The 16,507-nt window shown below is 43.8% G+C and overlaps 1 protein-coding gene across 3 annotated transcripts in view; it reads left to right on the plus strand.

Moving 5' to 3' along the window:
• Positions 1-16,507, plus strand: part of LOC147024892 (uncharacterized) — a 33,226-nt gene that overhangs the window by 5,567 nt on the left and 11,152 nt on the right. Inside the window, exons 1-9 of one of the 3 annotated variants that reach the window (XR_015059258.1) lie at positions 6,297-8,730; positions 8,820-9,074; positions 9,302-9,440; positions 9,720-9,836; positions 9,994-10,211; positions 10,327-10,457; positions 10,841-10,896; positions 11,075-11,291; positions 11,463-12,794. Coding sequence is in view for 2 of the 3 variants with exons in the window: in XM_085885259.1 (XP_085741385.1) it covers positions 8,422-8,730; positions 8,820-9,074; positions 9,302-9,440; positions 9,720-9,836; positions 9,994-10,211; positions 10,327-10,457 (1,169 nt within the window). In the remaining variant the exon portion in view is untranslated. Of the gene's footprint in view, positions 1-6,296; positions 8,731-8,819; positions 9,075-9,301; positions 9,441-9,719; positions 9,837-9,993; positions 10,212-10,326; positions 10,458-10,840; positions 10,897-11,074; positions 11,292-11,462; positions 12,795-16,507 lie in introns of those variants that run through there. The other 2 variants (XM_085885259.1, XM_085885260.1) reach the window with 2 other exon arrangements.

Genomic DNA, 16,507 nt, shown 5'->3' on the forward strand with positions numbered 1-16,507 from the left:
TCTTCATGGCTACAAGGGGCAACACCAGCAACATCTCGGGCCTGCGTACAAACCACTTCTTTGTGGTGGGTGCTGATGACTTGTTTGTCTGTGTCTGTTGTTGCTACTCTGGTGGCTAGGAAGTCAAACAACTCCATCTTGTTCTCATCTGTGCGAAGAAAGGTCTGCCAGTTTCCAGGAATGGAACTAGATGGCTCGACTCGTCTCCTGATGCCTTTGCCTCGCTTCTTCCTAGTGTCTGCCTTCAAACTGTCTGTGAGTGAGTTTGGTCGAGTGAACACGTCCAGTCAAGACTGTTCCAAGCTGTTTCAGCCGGTTGTTGTACAGACTTGTTAGGTCTGCCAGCTTGAACACTGGTGCCACAAGAGCGTCCATGTGGGCATCATCGATGTAGGACACCAGTTCTCCGAGAGCTATGCCATGATTGATATCATCCTGGTCATCCAAGGTTCTCTTTGTGTCCCTCGCTTTGTTATAGAGGGAAACCAGACACTTCACATGGTACTGGGCATCTTGCGCCATCATATCTCCAGCACTCAGTTTAGCAATAAGTGGCTTGTCTTCTAGTTTCAGAGCACATTTCCTGACTCGTCTGTCCAGGTCAAAGGTAGAAGCTTTGCGCAAAGACTCGTTACCTGCTGGCCTGTCACAAAAGAAACACGTTTCGAGCAGTGACTCTGTGCGGTCCACACTCTGACAGGTATACTTTCGTGTCACGCCTTCGGTATCCCCACTGGTTGTTTTTCTCTTCTCTGCCCGAATCAATTGAGTTTTGTTGTATTGTAGTCTGCACGAATCGTGCCACTTAGCCCTGTGGTGCTGGAAGGTGGACTCAATACCCTCACCATCGTCCAAGCGGGGCATGTCGAGAGATTTTGGCAACCAGTCGATCTCACTGAACCTGAGGAGGTTGTCTGCCAGAGTCTGGTATCCAGACCCTCCTGTGCTTCGCTTGGAGTCAGCTGGACAATGAAGAGGCTCAGTGGTGTCCATCTGACACAGCACACATAGGTTCCAGTCTGTCTGGTTAAGTGATGTAACAGATGTACTTGGCCCTTGCTGCTGGGGGTCTAATAGTTTGAAATGCTTGGCCATTGTCTTGAACCACCACCAATCAGTCACTGTAAAATTGGGAAGAACCACCACCAAGCAGGGGATTAGTCTTTGGGTACACTACAGTCGAGTTATCACCTGAAAACAGAATAGCAGAGTTAAAATGTTTTCAACTACGAACCCCAGCCCAGAGGAGATGCATATATACACAATGGCGATCTTGGGTGAGTGTCACTCGATGTCCCCAATAGGCCACCATACATTATTTCTTTGCGCTGGACAGGACCATGTTAAACCCAAATCAATATGAACACACCATTGTAGTTTGAACATTTCTATTATGCAATCATGAAAATTAATACAGTGAGTACATCAATATCGATTTCGCAAATTTATGCATTTAATCGCGACATTGCCAGCTACCAGTATGTAATTAATAATGGAAATATTAATGGAGTCTAGGTTCCTTTCACCAAATTTGATTTTTGATCTATTTATATTTCCAGAAACAATATTCAGGTAACATTCACATGCATGATCAAATTGCAGAGCTCTTGTTCCAGCCATGCATTATTGCGATGGTAAACTGTTATCTGTGTCCCTCATAGACCACCGTAGATGCATTTTCTAGTCAAATATGAAGTAGATAATGAAGCATGTGCATACTAGTTGATAATAATCATATTGTGATGTCCACGGGACTTGAACAGTCCCGCCAACGTAGAATGAGCTAAAACGATGGAGGTGGTTTATTTTTTATAACCCAAAGATGGCGGTTTTAATCGCTCTACAGCAAACGGGACGAGGAAGGTGGCACAAGTCGCTTTTCACTGAGTTAATAATGTTTATTTCTCTAACCAGAAATAATAATAAGACTCGACAAGAGGAGGGATCCGGGGCGATTCGACGGGAGGTGGTGTGGGTTCGGGCGTGGGGAAAACACAAACAATTCCAATGGATATACAAATCTCAAACCCTCTCAGGCGCCAGGTACACACACACACACACACACACACACACACACACACACACACACACACACACACACACACACACACACACACACACACACACACACAACGTAGCTCGTGGTCAGGCTTGCCCGTGGTGTCGACGTAACAGTCACTGGATTGGCGCCGGACGAGCTGGCGTTGCGCTCGTCAGGGGCAGGAGACACGGTGGTGCCGAGGTTCCGTCAGCCCTTCCGTGCAGAGCCGCGGTTTCCGGCCTGTGAGCTCCAACCAGCCACCGTGGTGCTGTTCCTGGTGGTGTCGACCTCCTGGTGTAGGCCCAAGTCCGCTCACATCCGCCAGGGAGCCAGCTCTGGCACCAAGATGCGAGCAGGAGAGGGAGGCAGGTCCGCCCGCCGTTCGGTCCTGCACTCCGAGCCAGCAGAAATCCAGAGCCAACCGAGGTGAGGCACGAGGCACAGCAAGGCCACGAGACACGACTAATCGAGGAACGAACCAGCGCAACGAGAGAGCACGCTCCGAGACCAACAGCCTCAACCAGATGCTTTCTATTTATGACTCTTCCTCCTCGGTCTTTTCCCGAACAGGACCATTTTATACTCGAGTCCTCGTCACTTCCAATGGAGCCCTTTTATTGGCCCTCCGCCGTCGCCTTCTGCCAATCATGATCAAGGGGCGGAGCACTGTCCTGTTATGTCACGGCAAGCCTACAGGGGATGCTAAAATGGAATACGCATACACACTTACCCTAACCCGTCTCCCTATCTAATTACGTGATAATTATCATTTCCCCCTTAAAGAAATGGACATTCACTAGAAAACTTATCACCACTGAATTGCTAGTTATTACATTGAGATCCTGGTACAACTCGAACAGCATGGCATACCTAATTAAACATCCTAATTACCCTTTGAATGCATACCCCCCCCCCTCAGACATAACAATATTATACTCACTACATTGTGTTTTGCACCAAGCACATATGACTTTGCTGACCTTGTAGGCAGAATTTGTTATTCGTGGCAGCCATTTTGTAAAATGGCCACCATTTTGACCCTAGGGGTAATCTGGAATGTCGCTATATCCAAAATGTTTCCGAAGGGTATGCTATAACTGTGTACCAAATTTCATGCTTGTATCATCAAAGGCACAAAACTACCAGAATATTTCACATATCTGCCGGACTAACCCAACTCATTATATCCAAAGCCCTACAAACTGCACCATTCATAAGAGACGCCCTTGATTATGTCCAGGTACTCAGCAACATCTACAACAACTCTGGAAAATTCAAGCATCTGTACTTGAATATCCACGCTGACGATGCTGACACTCCTTGCCCTACACGCCTGAGGCCAATTTGCCCGACGCGTTGGTTATCTCGTTCTCCTGCCGTGAAATTGATATTGGATAACTATGAAGCGGTACTGGATGCCCTTCAACAAGCAAGTAATGACTTTGGTACGAACACGGCATCGCGAGCCAACGGTATTCGAAGCTGTCTTTCATCAGGAAAGTGTGTTCTCGGTCTGTTTGCATCATTGCCCGTTCTCCAATCCCTTGAATACCTCAATAAGGCCAAGGGAATGAAAGTCCTAGAATACCGTACACCGCCCGCATGCTTCAAAAGCTGCCGCAATAATTTTCATTATTTCAAAAAATTTCATTATTTGCAAAAAAAAATAAACCCTTGACTCGAGTTGATCATCATTCTTCATAGAAATCACCAAAAACGGTGTTTTTGTTAACCATAGTCTATCCCCTTCTTGGCGCCAAGCCGAGAAATTCCGAATATGTACGAAGTTTGAAGTTCCGAAGTGATCGACCAATCGCAGCGCACCTATGACGTTCGTTACATCTCGGCTTTCCATCATGGCGGTGTCAATTTTCTTCTCGAATCGAGAACAATAGGAGTCAAAAAGGTGAGAATTTAGTATAAGAAAAGAACATGCATTTTTTAACGAAATACATATCATATCAATTCATAAATGATCGATTACACTGTTTTTTACTTGTGTTTGAATGGATGACCAAGATGACATGAAATATTTAACCTCCGCCATCGAAGATGGACGGAGGTTACTGTTTTCACCCGTCTGTTTGTTTGTTTGTTTGTTTGTTTGTTTGTTTGTGAACAGTATTAAGGAAAAACTCCTCAACGGATTTCGACGAAACTTGGTGGGGGGATTAGTTATGGTCCAAGGACCATGCCATTAGATTTTGGACTTGGTCCAAAGTCCAATATGGCTGCTATGGCGGCCATTTTGAAAAAATATTTGAATTTTTGTTTTTGCATTTCTACATGTTTTAAGTGATTTCCAACCAAAAAAATATTTGTTAGAGAAAAAAAAATTTCGATTTTATTTGAAAAATACTTGAAATTTTTTTTTGCATTTCTACATGTTTTAAGTGATTTCCAACCCCCCCAAAAAATTTGTTCGAGAAAAAAAAAATGTTTTTGCAACTTTTTTTCAAAAAAAAAATTATTTTTTTTGGGGCATTTCTACATGCGCATCGATCTAGTTTAGTTTATTCAATCGTGGTTCAGTAGAGTCTGATCCGTTTTTACCTACAATGAATAGGATATCAGGTTCACTTAAGTGACCCAGCAGTATTGGCGGCGGAGGTTTTGCACTCTACCGAGTGCTCCCCCTCGGGTTGAAGATGTTTTCTCCGATTTCTCGCCGAATGTGCATAGCATTTTACAGCATCATGATGAATGAACTGCTGCTGGTCGGTCATGATCGAATGAACCACGGAGCTGGTGTTGTGTTTCTTCAATGTTCTTCTAGAATGCAGGTCAACAGACCGTCCGTAGTCCTGCATGCAATACCTTCCCCAATACCTGCACGATTTTGTCCTATAGTCCATTGTTTTGAGCAGTCATGTTTGTCTGAACATGTTGTGCGCATGCGCAGTCTTTCTGGCGGGATCGTACTCGGCGTTGCTAGGCAACGACACACATGCTGAGAATTTTAGCCTTTGCATTGCAGGGTTCCCCTTGAACTTTGAATTGAATATTGAAAATCCAGTCCATCATTTTTGAAAAAGATTTGTTTCAATTTATTCAATAGTTTTTGATTTCAAGATTCTCAAACAAAAATCTTTCATTCCAGGAATGAACTAGACGGGGAGCACTCGGTAGAGTGCAAAACCTCCGCCGCCAATACTGTTGGATCACTTAAGTGAACCTGATATCCTATTCATTGTAGGTCAAAACGGATCAGACTCAACTGAACCACGATTGAATAAACTAAACTTGATTGACGCGCATGTAGAAATGCCAAAAAAAATCTAAATTTTTTTGAAAAAAAAGTTGCAAAATTTTTTTTTCTCTAACAAATTTTTCTTGGGGGTTGGAAATCACTTAAAACATGTAGAAATGCAAAAAAATTCAAATATTTTTAAAATAAAATCGAAATTTTTTTGAAAAAAAGTTGCAAATTTTTTTTTTCTCTAACAAATTATTTTTTTGGTTGGAAATCACTTAAAACATGTAGAAATGAAAAAAAAATTAAAATATTTTTCAAATAAAATCGAAATATTTTTGAAAAAAGTTGCAAAATTTTTTTTTTTTTTTTCTCTAACAAATTTTTTTTTAGTTGGAAATCACTTAAAACATGTAGAAATGCAAAAACAAAAATTCAAATATATTTTCAAAATGGCCGCCATAGCGGCCATATTGGACTTTGGACCAAGTCCAAATTCTAATGGCATGATCCTTGGACCATATCTAATCCCCCCACCAAGTTTCGGCGAAATCCGTCCAGGAGTTTTTCCGTAATACTGTTCACAAACAAACAAACAAACAGACGGGTGAAAACAGTAACCTCCGTCCATCTTCGATGGCGGAGGTTAACTAGTAGGCATCTGAGGCCTATTGACTGACCTGGTGCACCATGGCTGTCTCAAGAGCTCAAGTGGCAGTTCGCTTCCTTGAGGGGAATGAAATCCTCGAACCATGGCGATTTATTTTATTTTATTTTTTTTCCCAATTGATCTCGACCCATCATACACAAGCGGACAACTTTACCAAGACGTTCTACAAGGAAAGCACCACCAGTTTAAGTTGGCATCAATGAAGTGTAGAAATTACACTTTCAAGGACGCTGTGGCTGGGACAAGTCTTTCCATGGCAGAGAACATAAAGGGGACTTGGATACTCACATAGTTGGTGTGGTTGAAAACTTTGGAATGAGATTCGTGACAAATTGCATTGAACATGATAAAACTGTCAATCTGCAACATGTATTCCTATTCCAACTGACATTGGGAGACCAAATGTTTTCAGTGTTCTCATGGCTGCTGCCAGAAACTCTGTGGGTTCTGATGTTCCAACTGTGATCGTCGAGCCAAAAGCCCAACCACAGCGCTTGAGCAATGAAGTTCTACAGTACTTCTCGGAAAATAAGTGTGTCTTTCCTAATAATTGCAGTAGTGGTGGAAACTCATTTGTGACAAAATTGTGTGACATGCTATACTACATAGATGGCCAGTATTCCAAGATGGAACTTGATATACATAGAGTGAAAATGGTATCTGAAACCTTCAAAAAAAGGTTTAGCGGGTTCAATGTTCCGGAAAAGTCAAAGCATCGCAAGAGGACACTTGGCAATTTGACTGAGAAGAACCTAGAAAAGCATGCTATTTCAGTGAGGGAGGCTATTGAGAGCCAGGTATATCTTAATGAGATGCCTTGGGCAGAGGTGAAGCTTCGTATTTTGGACATGGTTGATGTTGTCGAACAGTATTATGTGAGCTTGAGGGCCAGCAGTGTTAAGAACAAAAAGAGCAGGGACACCCCAAGATCAGAAGTTGAAGTCCGAACGCAAACCGCTATCCTGCCAATCAACAAAGGCAAGCTGCACCATTCCTTGGTAGAAGTTGAGAAACAGCTGGAACAGGTGGACCCGTATGCTCCTTTTTCAATCCGGGAGATGCTGCCTACTTGTGACAGACGTCGGGTTTTTGAAATTATAGAAGAATTCAAAGCTTCAGGCTTGAAACTTGGCCAGGGGGTGAAATGTTATCACTATCCCAATCACACCGGAGGAAACAAGGCTAGTCTTCATTTCCTTTGGAAAGGCAGAGATGGTGAAAGTGATATCAATGCTATTGATGACTGTACAAAGGTGATCAAGAAGATCGAGGTTGATGCTCCTGTCTATAAAAGACAGATCACGAAATGTAACTTTCAGAGGGCATTTGGATTTGTGGCCGACCCTGTGGCACTTCGTGCAATATTCAAACAACTGACTGGGGATAACTCTGCCCCTTCAAACCTAAATGAAAAAGAAATTGACGAAAGGTTTCGCTTTGCGATGTTGTCTGAAGACTCGGGGATAATGGTAAATTTGAGACACCAAGCACCTGAGAAACAACCAGACACTTTTAAAACCTTTTTCAAAGCTGCAGAAAGATACTTGGCAGAAGACATAGGAGTGGCATACCAAGAACGTTGACACGGTCAACAACTATACAGTGGTGCCCCCAGAATCCGAATTTAATTCGTTCCAAGAGGCTGTTCGGATTCCAAAAAGTTCGGATTCCAAAACTATTTTCCCAATAAGAAATAATGGAAGTGAATTAATCCGTTCCTGGACCCCAAGAAAACCCACTTTCAAGACACTTTCAACTGAAATTACCCATGTTTAAGGTAAAATAAGATGAGTAAATGACCTTTTCTGAGTCATGAATCTTCTTCCAAGCCTGGGGCATGAGCAGGAGCGTTGTCCATCAGGTCTGGATGCAGCTCCGGCCTATCAGTGGTCATTGGGATCTAAAACGTAAACTGTTCAGTCTGGTGGAGGTATGTAATTAACCATGAAGCACCAAATGGTGTTTTATATCCCAGTACACTCTGTGGAGACACAAACGTGCCGTTTTCACCGCATGGTTCCAAGGAGATAATCAAGAGGTGAAGCGATTGGGTGATGCAGAATGACGTCACTACCATGCTCATGAAAAAAACGTTGAGTTTGTCAGAGGGTTCATTGAATGAATTCGCTTCACGACAGGTTTTCGCGCTTTTATCGCTTCTTTATTTTTTCAGAATCCTACACACGGTCGATTTCGGCAGCTTGAACATGGCAGAGAGATCAGACACACGCGTACCGCTCTCATGCTTAGCGATAAGTTTTCTTCAACTCAATTGTCGTTCTCACGGACTTCCTCTTATTCCTATTTGCTTCACTGCTCTTCTTGGGTGCCATGGTGAATGCACAAGGGTGATAATTGAAGAAAAAAAAAAACAGCACAAATCAAGGTGAAAACACGAGGTAAAGTAGCGATCGACACACGAGTGATGCTTTCACGATTACTTCCACCGACGAACTGAATGAACAAAGCGCGAAGATGCGGGTCAAACAGGCGGGGGAGACGCGTGAACAAACATGAATGCCACGTTGTGTTCGGTTTTCGAAAATGTGTTCGGTTTTTAGGGCAAATTTTTCTCGAAAAAATTGTTCGGATTCCAATTTGTTCAAACAATGGGGCGTTCGGATTCTGGGGGCACGACGGTACTTGGCAAAAGCAGTCTCCATGAATGACCTTCTCCACCGTGTAAAAGAGAGAATACCTGATGGTATCAAGATCCCATCAGTAAAATGGCTCAGGTACCAGTTTCAACCCTTGAACCCCAGGGCAAATACTGCCAAATACTACAGGGCAAAGATGAACATCAAGATGATGGTGCAAAAGCGACAGGTCAGTATGATTATTTTGCACTAGTTGTTTGGTACTTTTTTAAACTATATTTAAATAGCTTCTGAAATTAAAAGTGGTTGTTTTTGCAGATCCGGGTAAATCATGTCGATGCCCATTATTGTGCAGCTGCTTGGAGGTACATGAGGGAGATGGCAATACTCCATCGTGACATTGCAACTCTGATCAGTGCTGATGACAAACACAAAGTAAAAGTGGGTGAGCCATCCTACCCTCTTGCAGCAGCTGAGCGAGGAAAGCAAGTGATTGTGGGCCCCAATGAGATTATGGCAGTTGGCGACCATGACTTTAGCAAATGCACCATCACCCCTTCTGTGAATTTTGTGGTAAGTATAGGAACTATAGCCTACTTCTGCAAGTTGAGCAAGTTCAGTTGATAAAAAGTTACAAAATCCCAACATCATTCAATACTTGTATTGTTTGGACCTCAAGGGAGCCAGTCAGCTAGATTTTAACAGGCATATTAAAAAGTTAAAGTCTACTTTGAATAAATCATGTCTTGATGCAGTTGAACTTGCTCAAGAGGGATGCATAAAATGTCTATTTTTTTCAGATCAGTATCCCAACGGCAATCACCAGCAGCTTCTACCGGGGCAATGTCCACATTGGGTTTAAAAACTCTGTGTTCCAGGCTTCGTCAGTGCTCCGTCATGCAACCGAAATAGCTGAACTTCTCAAGGCAAGAGAAGCAGGTATGTTTGAATTCCTGAACATGGTGGACCAACAAAATTATCTTTAAAATTGCAGAAGGGAATAGTACATGTAGGCCTATCACATTTGGTCTGTGGCAATTGCAAATATCGCACTTTAAAATTCCATTTTGATTTTTCTTTTTTAATAGCTCCGTCTCCAGTACTGTTGCTGTTTACAGATGGTGGGCCAGACCACAGGTGTACATACATGTCTGTGAAATTGTCCATGATAGCACTTCATGGAGCTCAACTTGGATGTTCTGATCGCCCTACGCACAGCGCCAAGCAACTCTTGGGCCAATCCAGTCGAAAGGATTATGAGTTTGGTGAACACTGGACTTCAGCGAGTTGGTCTCATGCACCGCAAGATGTCAGATGACTTTGAGAGATCAGTGGGTGTGTGGAAGGAATTCTCGATTTTAGATATGATGTAAAGAAAGACATGTGGCCAAGTTACGACGTACTACAAGTCACAATTTTATAGGATACTTCTGATACCTTTTCATACATGTCTTGACAAACTTGACCCCAAGTCCTTTTTGTTTAATTTCAGCCGGTGCAGGTAGTGTGAAGGAAATGAGGGAGAAATTGTTTTCTGAAGATCAGAAAAGAGAATTGAGTGAATCTCAAGCCTTCCCTCGAGATCTCCTGAAGGGTCAGATGTTACAATTGGCCCTCAAGGAAGAACCTTTCCAAACTTTCAATCCTGCCACTGAAACCGAGATAGATGATTTGTGGAAGAACTGCTTGGAACTGGATGATAAGTTACAGGTATGGAATGTTGTTGGTTTGTCTGATGAGCAGGGTTCCTATCAGTATATATTATTAAACTTGGAAGTATTGTGTATTTCAGGTTTCAGGTTTAAATTTACCCTATTTATTTCAGCGTGATCATTTGACTGCCAAAGGAACAAAGAATTGTACAAAACTGAAGACCTTTCTGGAGCATTGTTGTGTACAAGGTCATTACACATTCCAAGTGAGAAAGTGTGGGAAAGGTGACTGTACCATATGCAGGTAATTTGCCATTCTATCCTTCATCTCTACTCAATATTTTCTCTCCATAATAGTTACAATTTATAGTTTGATACCATTTCTGTTCTATTTCAGTGTTATAGTATCAAAATAAAGCAGGTATGATGGTGTTGTTCTTGATGTTTGGTCTGGGTGGCTTTCTGTCTGCACGCTATAGTCAAAGCAGTGTACCGGTTCATATATGTCTTTGCTTGTCCCTGCACTTCTAATGTTTGCTTTTCACTGCACGAGTGAATTGCTTTGGGTTTTATTGCAGGAGGGTATATACATATTGAATGTGACATCTTATATTAAGCTGATCAATTTCAGACCACTTAGAGATGAACGTAGCAAAGACATTCACAGTCTGCCATTCCCTGTGCTAGCTAGGGACGGACACTATCGGCCATTCCAAGATGTGTACGGGACTGCTGCACAAGAGGTATGCAGTATATATTTTCCTTAAAAATAAAACATTTGGAGGATTCACATTGAAAAGATTTGATAAATATTTCAATACAAAGTTCTCCTTTGTGTGATTTTAAAACTGTTGATGAGAGTGATCAATCTCGGGGGATCTCACAATTCAACCCAACTGAGATTTCCTTCTTTCTCTTCAGAAACGACCAAGTCAACAAGTCCGTTCAAAGGCATCCAGAAAGGCGCTGCCTAACAAATTTAGTCCATCAGTCCAACATGTCTCTGATGTTATGGTCCAATGCAGTGAGTGTGAGAAGTGGAGACTGGTGTTTGCCAAGAAAAAGTTGCAGCCAGCTAAGAAAACGCAACTCCAAGAAATTCTTGCAGATGTGGAATACACATGTGGTCTCCTGTTTGGTATGTTCAGTGAACCATTGTTAAAACACTAGATTTGAGTGATGTCGAATCATGTATATCAGGTTCTTCTAAACTATGATTGTGCCATCTCAGCCAAGCATTCTTTGGTCAAGTGCTTGGGACTCCATATGTTCTTGTCTTCACTGATCAGTTTTCAATCTTCCTTTTCAGATATCATCACCCTGCAAAAGGGGTTGGAGGTATTTATCAAAGACCATGATTGTGGCGACCATATCGAGAAACTCTACTATGCATGTGGATTTGAGCCCATCTGCATATTCTGTGGTGTATAAGTGGAAGGAGTTGACGATCTGGATGAATTTTACCCTCAGTGCAATGACTGCACTGAGGAGCCAGTCAGGAAGCGTTTATAAGAAGTGTTGAATGTTCATGTCAAACCTGACATCTTTACAAGACTGGATCTCAATTTTTGAATGTTGTAAATGCAAGCTAAAGTTCGATACACATGTTTTATATTTCAGTATGTGTACTGTTGTATCAAAAAATACTAAGAATTTACACTGTACTGAAATATAAAACTGTGAATAGACCTTTCTTGCATGGAAATGGCAGATTTTTGTACTTTTTCTGAAATAATGAAAAAAAGCCTCATGTATTTTTCATTTCATAAGGACTGTATTCTAGGACTTTCATTTCCTTGGCCTAAGGCACTTCAGGGTTCACAAGTTACCATCTCTGGTATGCTTACTGCTGCAAAGGTAACTGCACAGAATCTCCAATCTCTCCATACCGACCAGACGTTTAAGGAGGTTTTCGAAGCAGCACAACAGAAGCTCCAGCAGTGCCAACTAGATCCAGTGACCCTCCCTCGTAAGCGCAAGCTTCCGAAGAGACTTGATGGAGGCAAGCAGGAATACACTGCCAATTCTGCAGAGGAGGTATACAGAGTTGAATTTTTCAGTCATCGACAGCGCATCCGAGAACTTGAACGAGTACTTCACATCAACCGACCTCATGACGTATAGGGACTTGGGTGAAATGCTCCTGTCTGGGTCATTCAAACCACATAGTCCGCAAATATCCTGAACTGTCGGATTCCCGAGAGCAAGAACTTAGCTTCTTTCGTAACCAGTTCAGTGGTTCATCTGTTGAGGATTACCGTAAGATATTTGTAGACATGGTGCCGGAAGTCCGTCGAATGTTCCCACAGGTAGAACGTTTGCTTAGGCTTCTATTGGTTTCCCCAGCAAGTTCATGTGAAGTTGAACAGTCATTCAGCGCACTCAGACATATGAAGACTTGGTTACGTTTCACAATGACCCAACAACGCCTCAACCATCTCATGATCTGTCATGTTCACTGAGATCGTCTGACTACACTTGACCCCCAAGACATTACGACAAAGTCTTTAACTGGATTGGCAGACGAGGGTTCATATTTTTGGCAAGTTTTAAGGTAAGTTGACCGTACTCATGTAATATCAATTTGTATGTCAGTCTAGTTTTCAGTTTATGTTTAGTGAATCAGTTCAAGGGTCGTGAGAAGGAGGCTTGATAAACATATATATATATATATATATATATATATATATATATATATATATATATATGTATATATATATATATATATATATATATATATATATATATATATATATATATGTATATATATATATATATATATATATATATATATATATATATATATATATATATATATATATGTATTTCTTTGATGACACTTGAAACTTTGAAATGTGTATGATTAATGTTTAATGTTTAATGAATTTCGCTCCGTCTGCTTACATTTGATATAAAGATGGTCGATAGATGGTCAGATTAATTTAAGGGATTTGTGTGATCAGAAGGCAGCATTTCAACGAGCATATAAAATCAAGAATTTGCAAGGGTCGACTTGCTGTGTCCACGCCGGCATGAAGTGGGCTTCGTGGTCTGGACATGCAATGTCCCCCCCACTTTTCAAAAGCAATCGGCGCCCATGCATGCACTGCGTGCGTTTCTGGACCGGATTTCACTCGCGCAGGCGTGCACGTGGCGGCCTCGTACAAAGCACAGCACGGACCCCGTGCGCGCTGCTGTGCCAATCCGGCACGGTCCTCGAAACCACTACGGCCGCTACACGGCCTTTGTCCCTCGTCAGGCACCGTTTTTGTCGCACTCTCACGCGCACATTCTCACGTGCCCTGACGCTCACACACTCCACCATGGCACTCGGACACGCCGTTGTGCCCTCTCGCATACCAACCGCCATTTCTCTTTCATACCGAGACCTCACACACGCGGTTTCTTTCACACACAGCGCTTCTCCCTTAAACACCTTTTCACTCACACACGGGGAATCGCTTACACACGCCATAACACTCACTCACGGTGTTTCACTCACACCATGCGTGCTTTCCAGCACGCATTTCGCCATATTCGTAACCACACACACCGGGACGACCATGCTGGGGATTTGCGCTACCTCAAGCACTCCCGGGGTCTCCATACCCCCCAAGCTCCGCGTGCACCCATTCACAGCACTCGCCCCCTCTACCTCGCAAGGCTCGACTGGACTCACCTCATCGTGATCTGCCTCAAGGGGTCACAGTCCCTCCCCTCGCTCCTGAAGGAGGCCATCCTGTTGCTTGCATCGGGTCCCAACACATTCCACCAGATCGCCCCAATTGTCCTTCACTACCTCCATGTGTGTGTGTTCGTCCTTTGTGTCATCCACTTCACCCCCTCTCTCCTCTATCTCCCATGTCTCTGTTATTTCCATTTCCTGCATCTCCGTCGTTGTCACCTCTACCTCCTTTGTTATTTCCTTCGTCTCCACGTGTCTCTCCCTGCACGTCTCAGTCACCCCACTTAATTTTTCCCTCTCTGTCACCGTCACTTTCTCGGTCACCTCCACGAGTCTCGTCCAACATGTCTCCCTTATTATTGTGACCTCGCCCGTCTCCATTGCTGGACCGACACAATCCACACTCCCCCCTAGCTCATTCCCTCCAACACGTGGCGCCGCCGTGATAACTCTTATGCCCGTCCCTATTGCCTTCAATTCCCCCTTTGTTTCATTCTGGAGATTCAATCGCATGCTCTGCATTTCACCCCTCAGTGTCTGCATATTTGCATCCATTTTGTTGTTCATGGCTTGTATATCGCCCTTCATCGCTTGCATTTTCCGCATCAATATTTCCCCCACCCGGTTAACCTCACTACCCACCTGGCTCGGCTCGCCTTGGCTGAACATTTTGCGTGCTGGGAATAAAATTTATAACGCTCGTAATTTGGGGACACGGGGTGGGGGGTGGTTTTCTCCGTATACCCCTCATCCGACTCCGTGAATTTTTCTACGGAGGCGGAGGGGGCCGAATCCCACTCCTGACACCAATGTTACGGTGCCGGGTCGTCGCCACGAACCGACTGCTCTGAACAGAGCCGCAAGTCGAGTCGGCCCGACCGATTGCCCGGAATATAGATCGCCACCCGGATAAGTCCGAGTCGACGGGTCCTTGTACAAGAACCGAAATACGCCAATGGGCAGATCACGTGGGGTAGGGTCGATTGCCAATCTTCAATGTACCTAAATACCCACGTGATCCAACTACCGGGGTACTCCACCCTTGAAGGAACTCGTACGGAACAAACCGCCGAGGCGAGCCTGTCCCGTGCGCGATTCCAAACGGCTTAATCGCCGAGAACCGTCAGTCCAAATGTCCCCCTTTTACGGCAAACTAACGGCTTTCTAACTCCCAACACACGAAATGCTCAGTCAATGAAAGAATCGAGGTGACGAGCTGAAAGCATTTAACAATGGGGTATTTATTAATAATAATGGGGAACTCGGGAAGCACGTAAGAGCAGAACTATTCCAACTATACGAAATGCGATGCAAAGATTTACAGCAGACAAAGCACTTAACAATTTCCTACTTATTAGATGGGCCCACGGACACACGTACGCACACACACACACACCCAAGTAATGGTGGCTGAGGCCTTTAATAACAGGCTCCAGCTCGGAGGACAGGTGAGCTAAAACCAAGAACCTATCTCGAACCTCTCCACCTCGTGTGGTCTTCACGTTGTTCGGACCTGGGCTCCAGTGAGAGCGAGCTGGATCCAATAGCCGTGAGCTGCGATCCTTCCCAAGCTCCAACAAATCCTCCTGCGCTTCTCAACACGTGCTGGTGAGACGAGGCGCTGATCCTTCCCGTCGATGCGTCGCTTCTCCGAGGAACCAATGTGTCGCTTCCCCGAAGAACCACCTCCAAGATGAGGTCGATGAGTCGCACCAAGCCGGGAACCAAACGGAGAACAAAGAGCTCCACGAACCAAGAAGAAGAAGAAGCAACCATTCACAGCTCGAGCCGAGCAACCGGCTCAACTTTCTTCCAAACAAAACAGCTCTCCAAAAAGCCTACCGAGCCGAGCAGGACCCAAAGCTATGCTGAACAACTCCTCTGCAGAAGCAAAAAGCTTCCGAAGGCCTCAACCCTAACCCAAGCCAAGCAGGACCCGATGGCCTGCTGAACAACTCCCCTCAACTCCCCTTTCAACTCCGAACACGAACAAAGAAAAGATCTCCTCTTTATCCTTCTCCGCCCCCTCCCCCGCGCCCGGTGTGACTCACGCCCTCGTGATCCATCCCCCACTCAACCATGGGTGGGAGGGAGTTGTTGAGGTCATGAATCACGGGATGGAAGGGCTCTTCTTCCTCTTAGCAGAAGAGGGGGAGGGACGTCTCCATTGTTCGCTCCCTAACTATTAAATCGATCCGCAGTGCATCGAATAGATTTCTAAACATTTAAACGATGGAACGTCGTGTTCAATGTGAGCTATTCAACGTGGAACGTGAGCTATTTCGGGAACAAGCACTTATCGACAGAGCTGACTTAAGGAACCTGAATGTTTTGTGCAATCGAATTCCGAATTTGTAACAATATCAAACCTTGAAAAGGCACATCCGCGGGTCCCCAGCAATATTCCTGGCAAGTTTCAATCAGATCGGACCGTCAATCGTGCAAAAAAAAATAATAATAATAAATAAATAAATAAACATTAATTGTGAGGTCATTTGTGATGTCATAGCACCGTGTCTTGTCATTGGTTGACACATAAATGGCCGTAACTTGGGAACCGCTTATCCGATTAATATCAAACCTTGAAAAGGCACATCTGCAGGTCCCCAGCAATATTCCTGGCAAGTTTAAATCAGATCGGAGCATCAATCATGCAAAAAATAAATTAA

Source organism: Eptatretus burgeri, chromosome 6 (genome assembly GCF_056783735.1).
Source record: "Eptatretus burgeri isolate ZD-2024b chromosome 6, Ebu_testis_v1, whole genome shotgun sequence".
Lineage (NCBI taxonomy): Eukaryota > Metazoa > Chordata > Myxini > Myxiniformes > Myxinidae > Eptatretus > Eptatretus burgeri.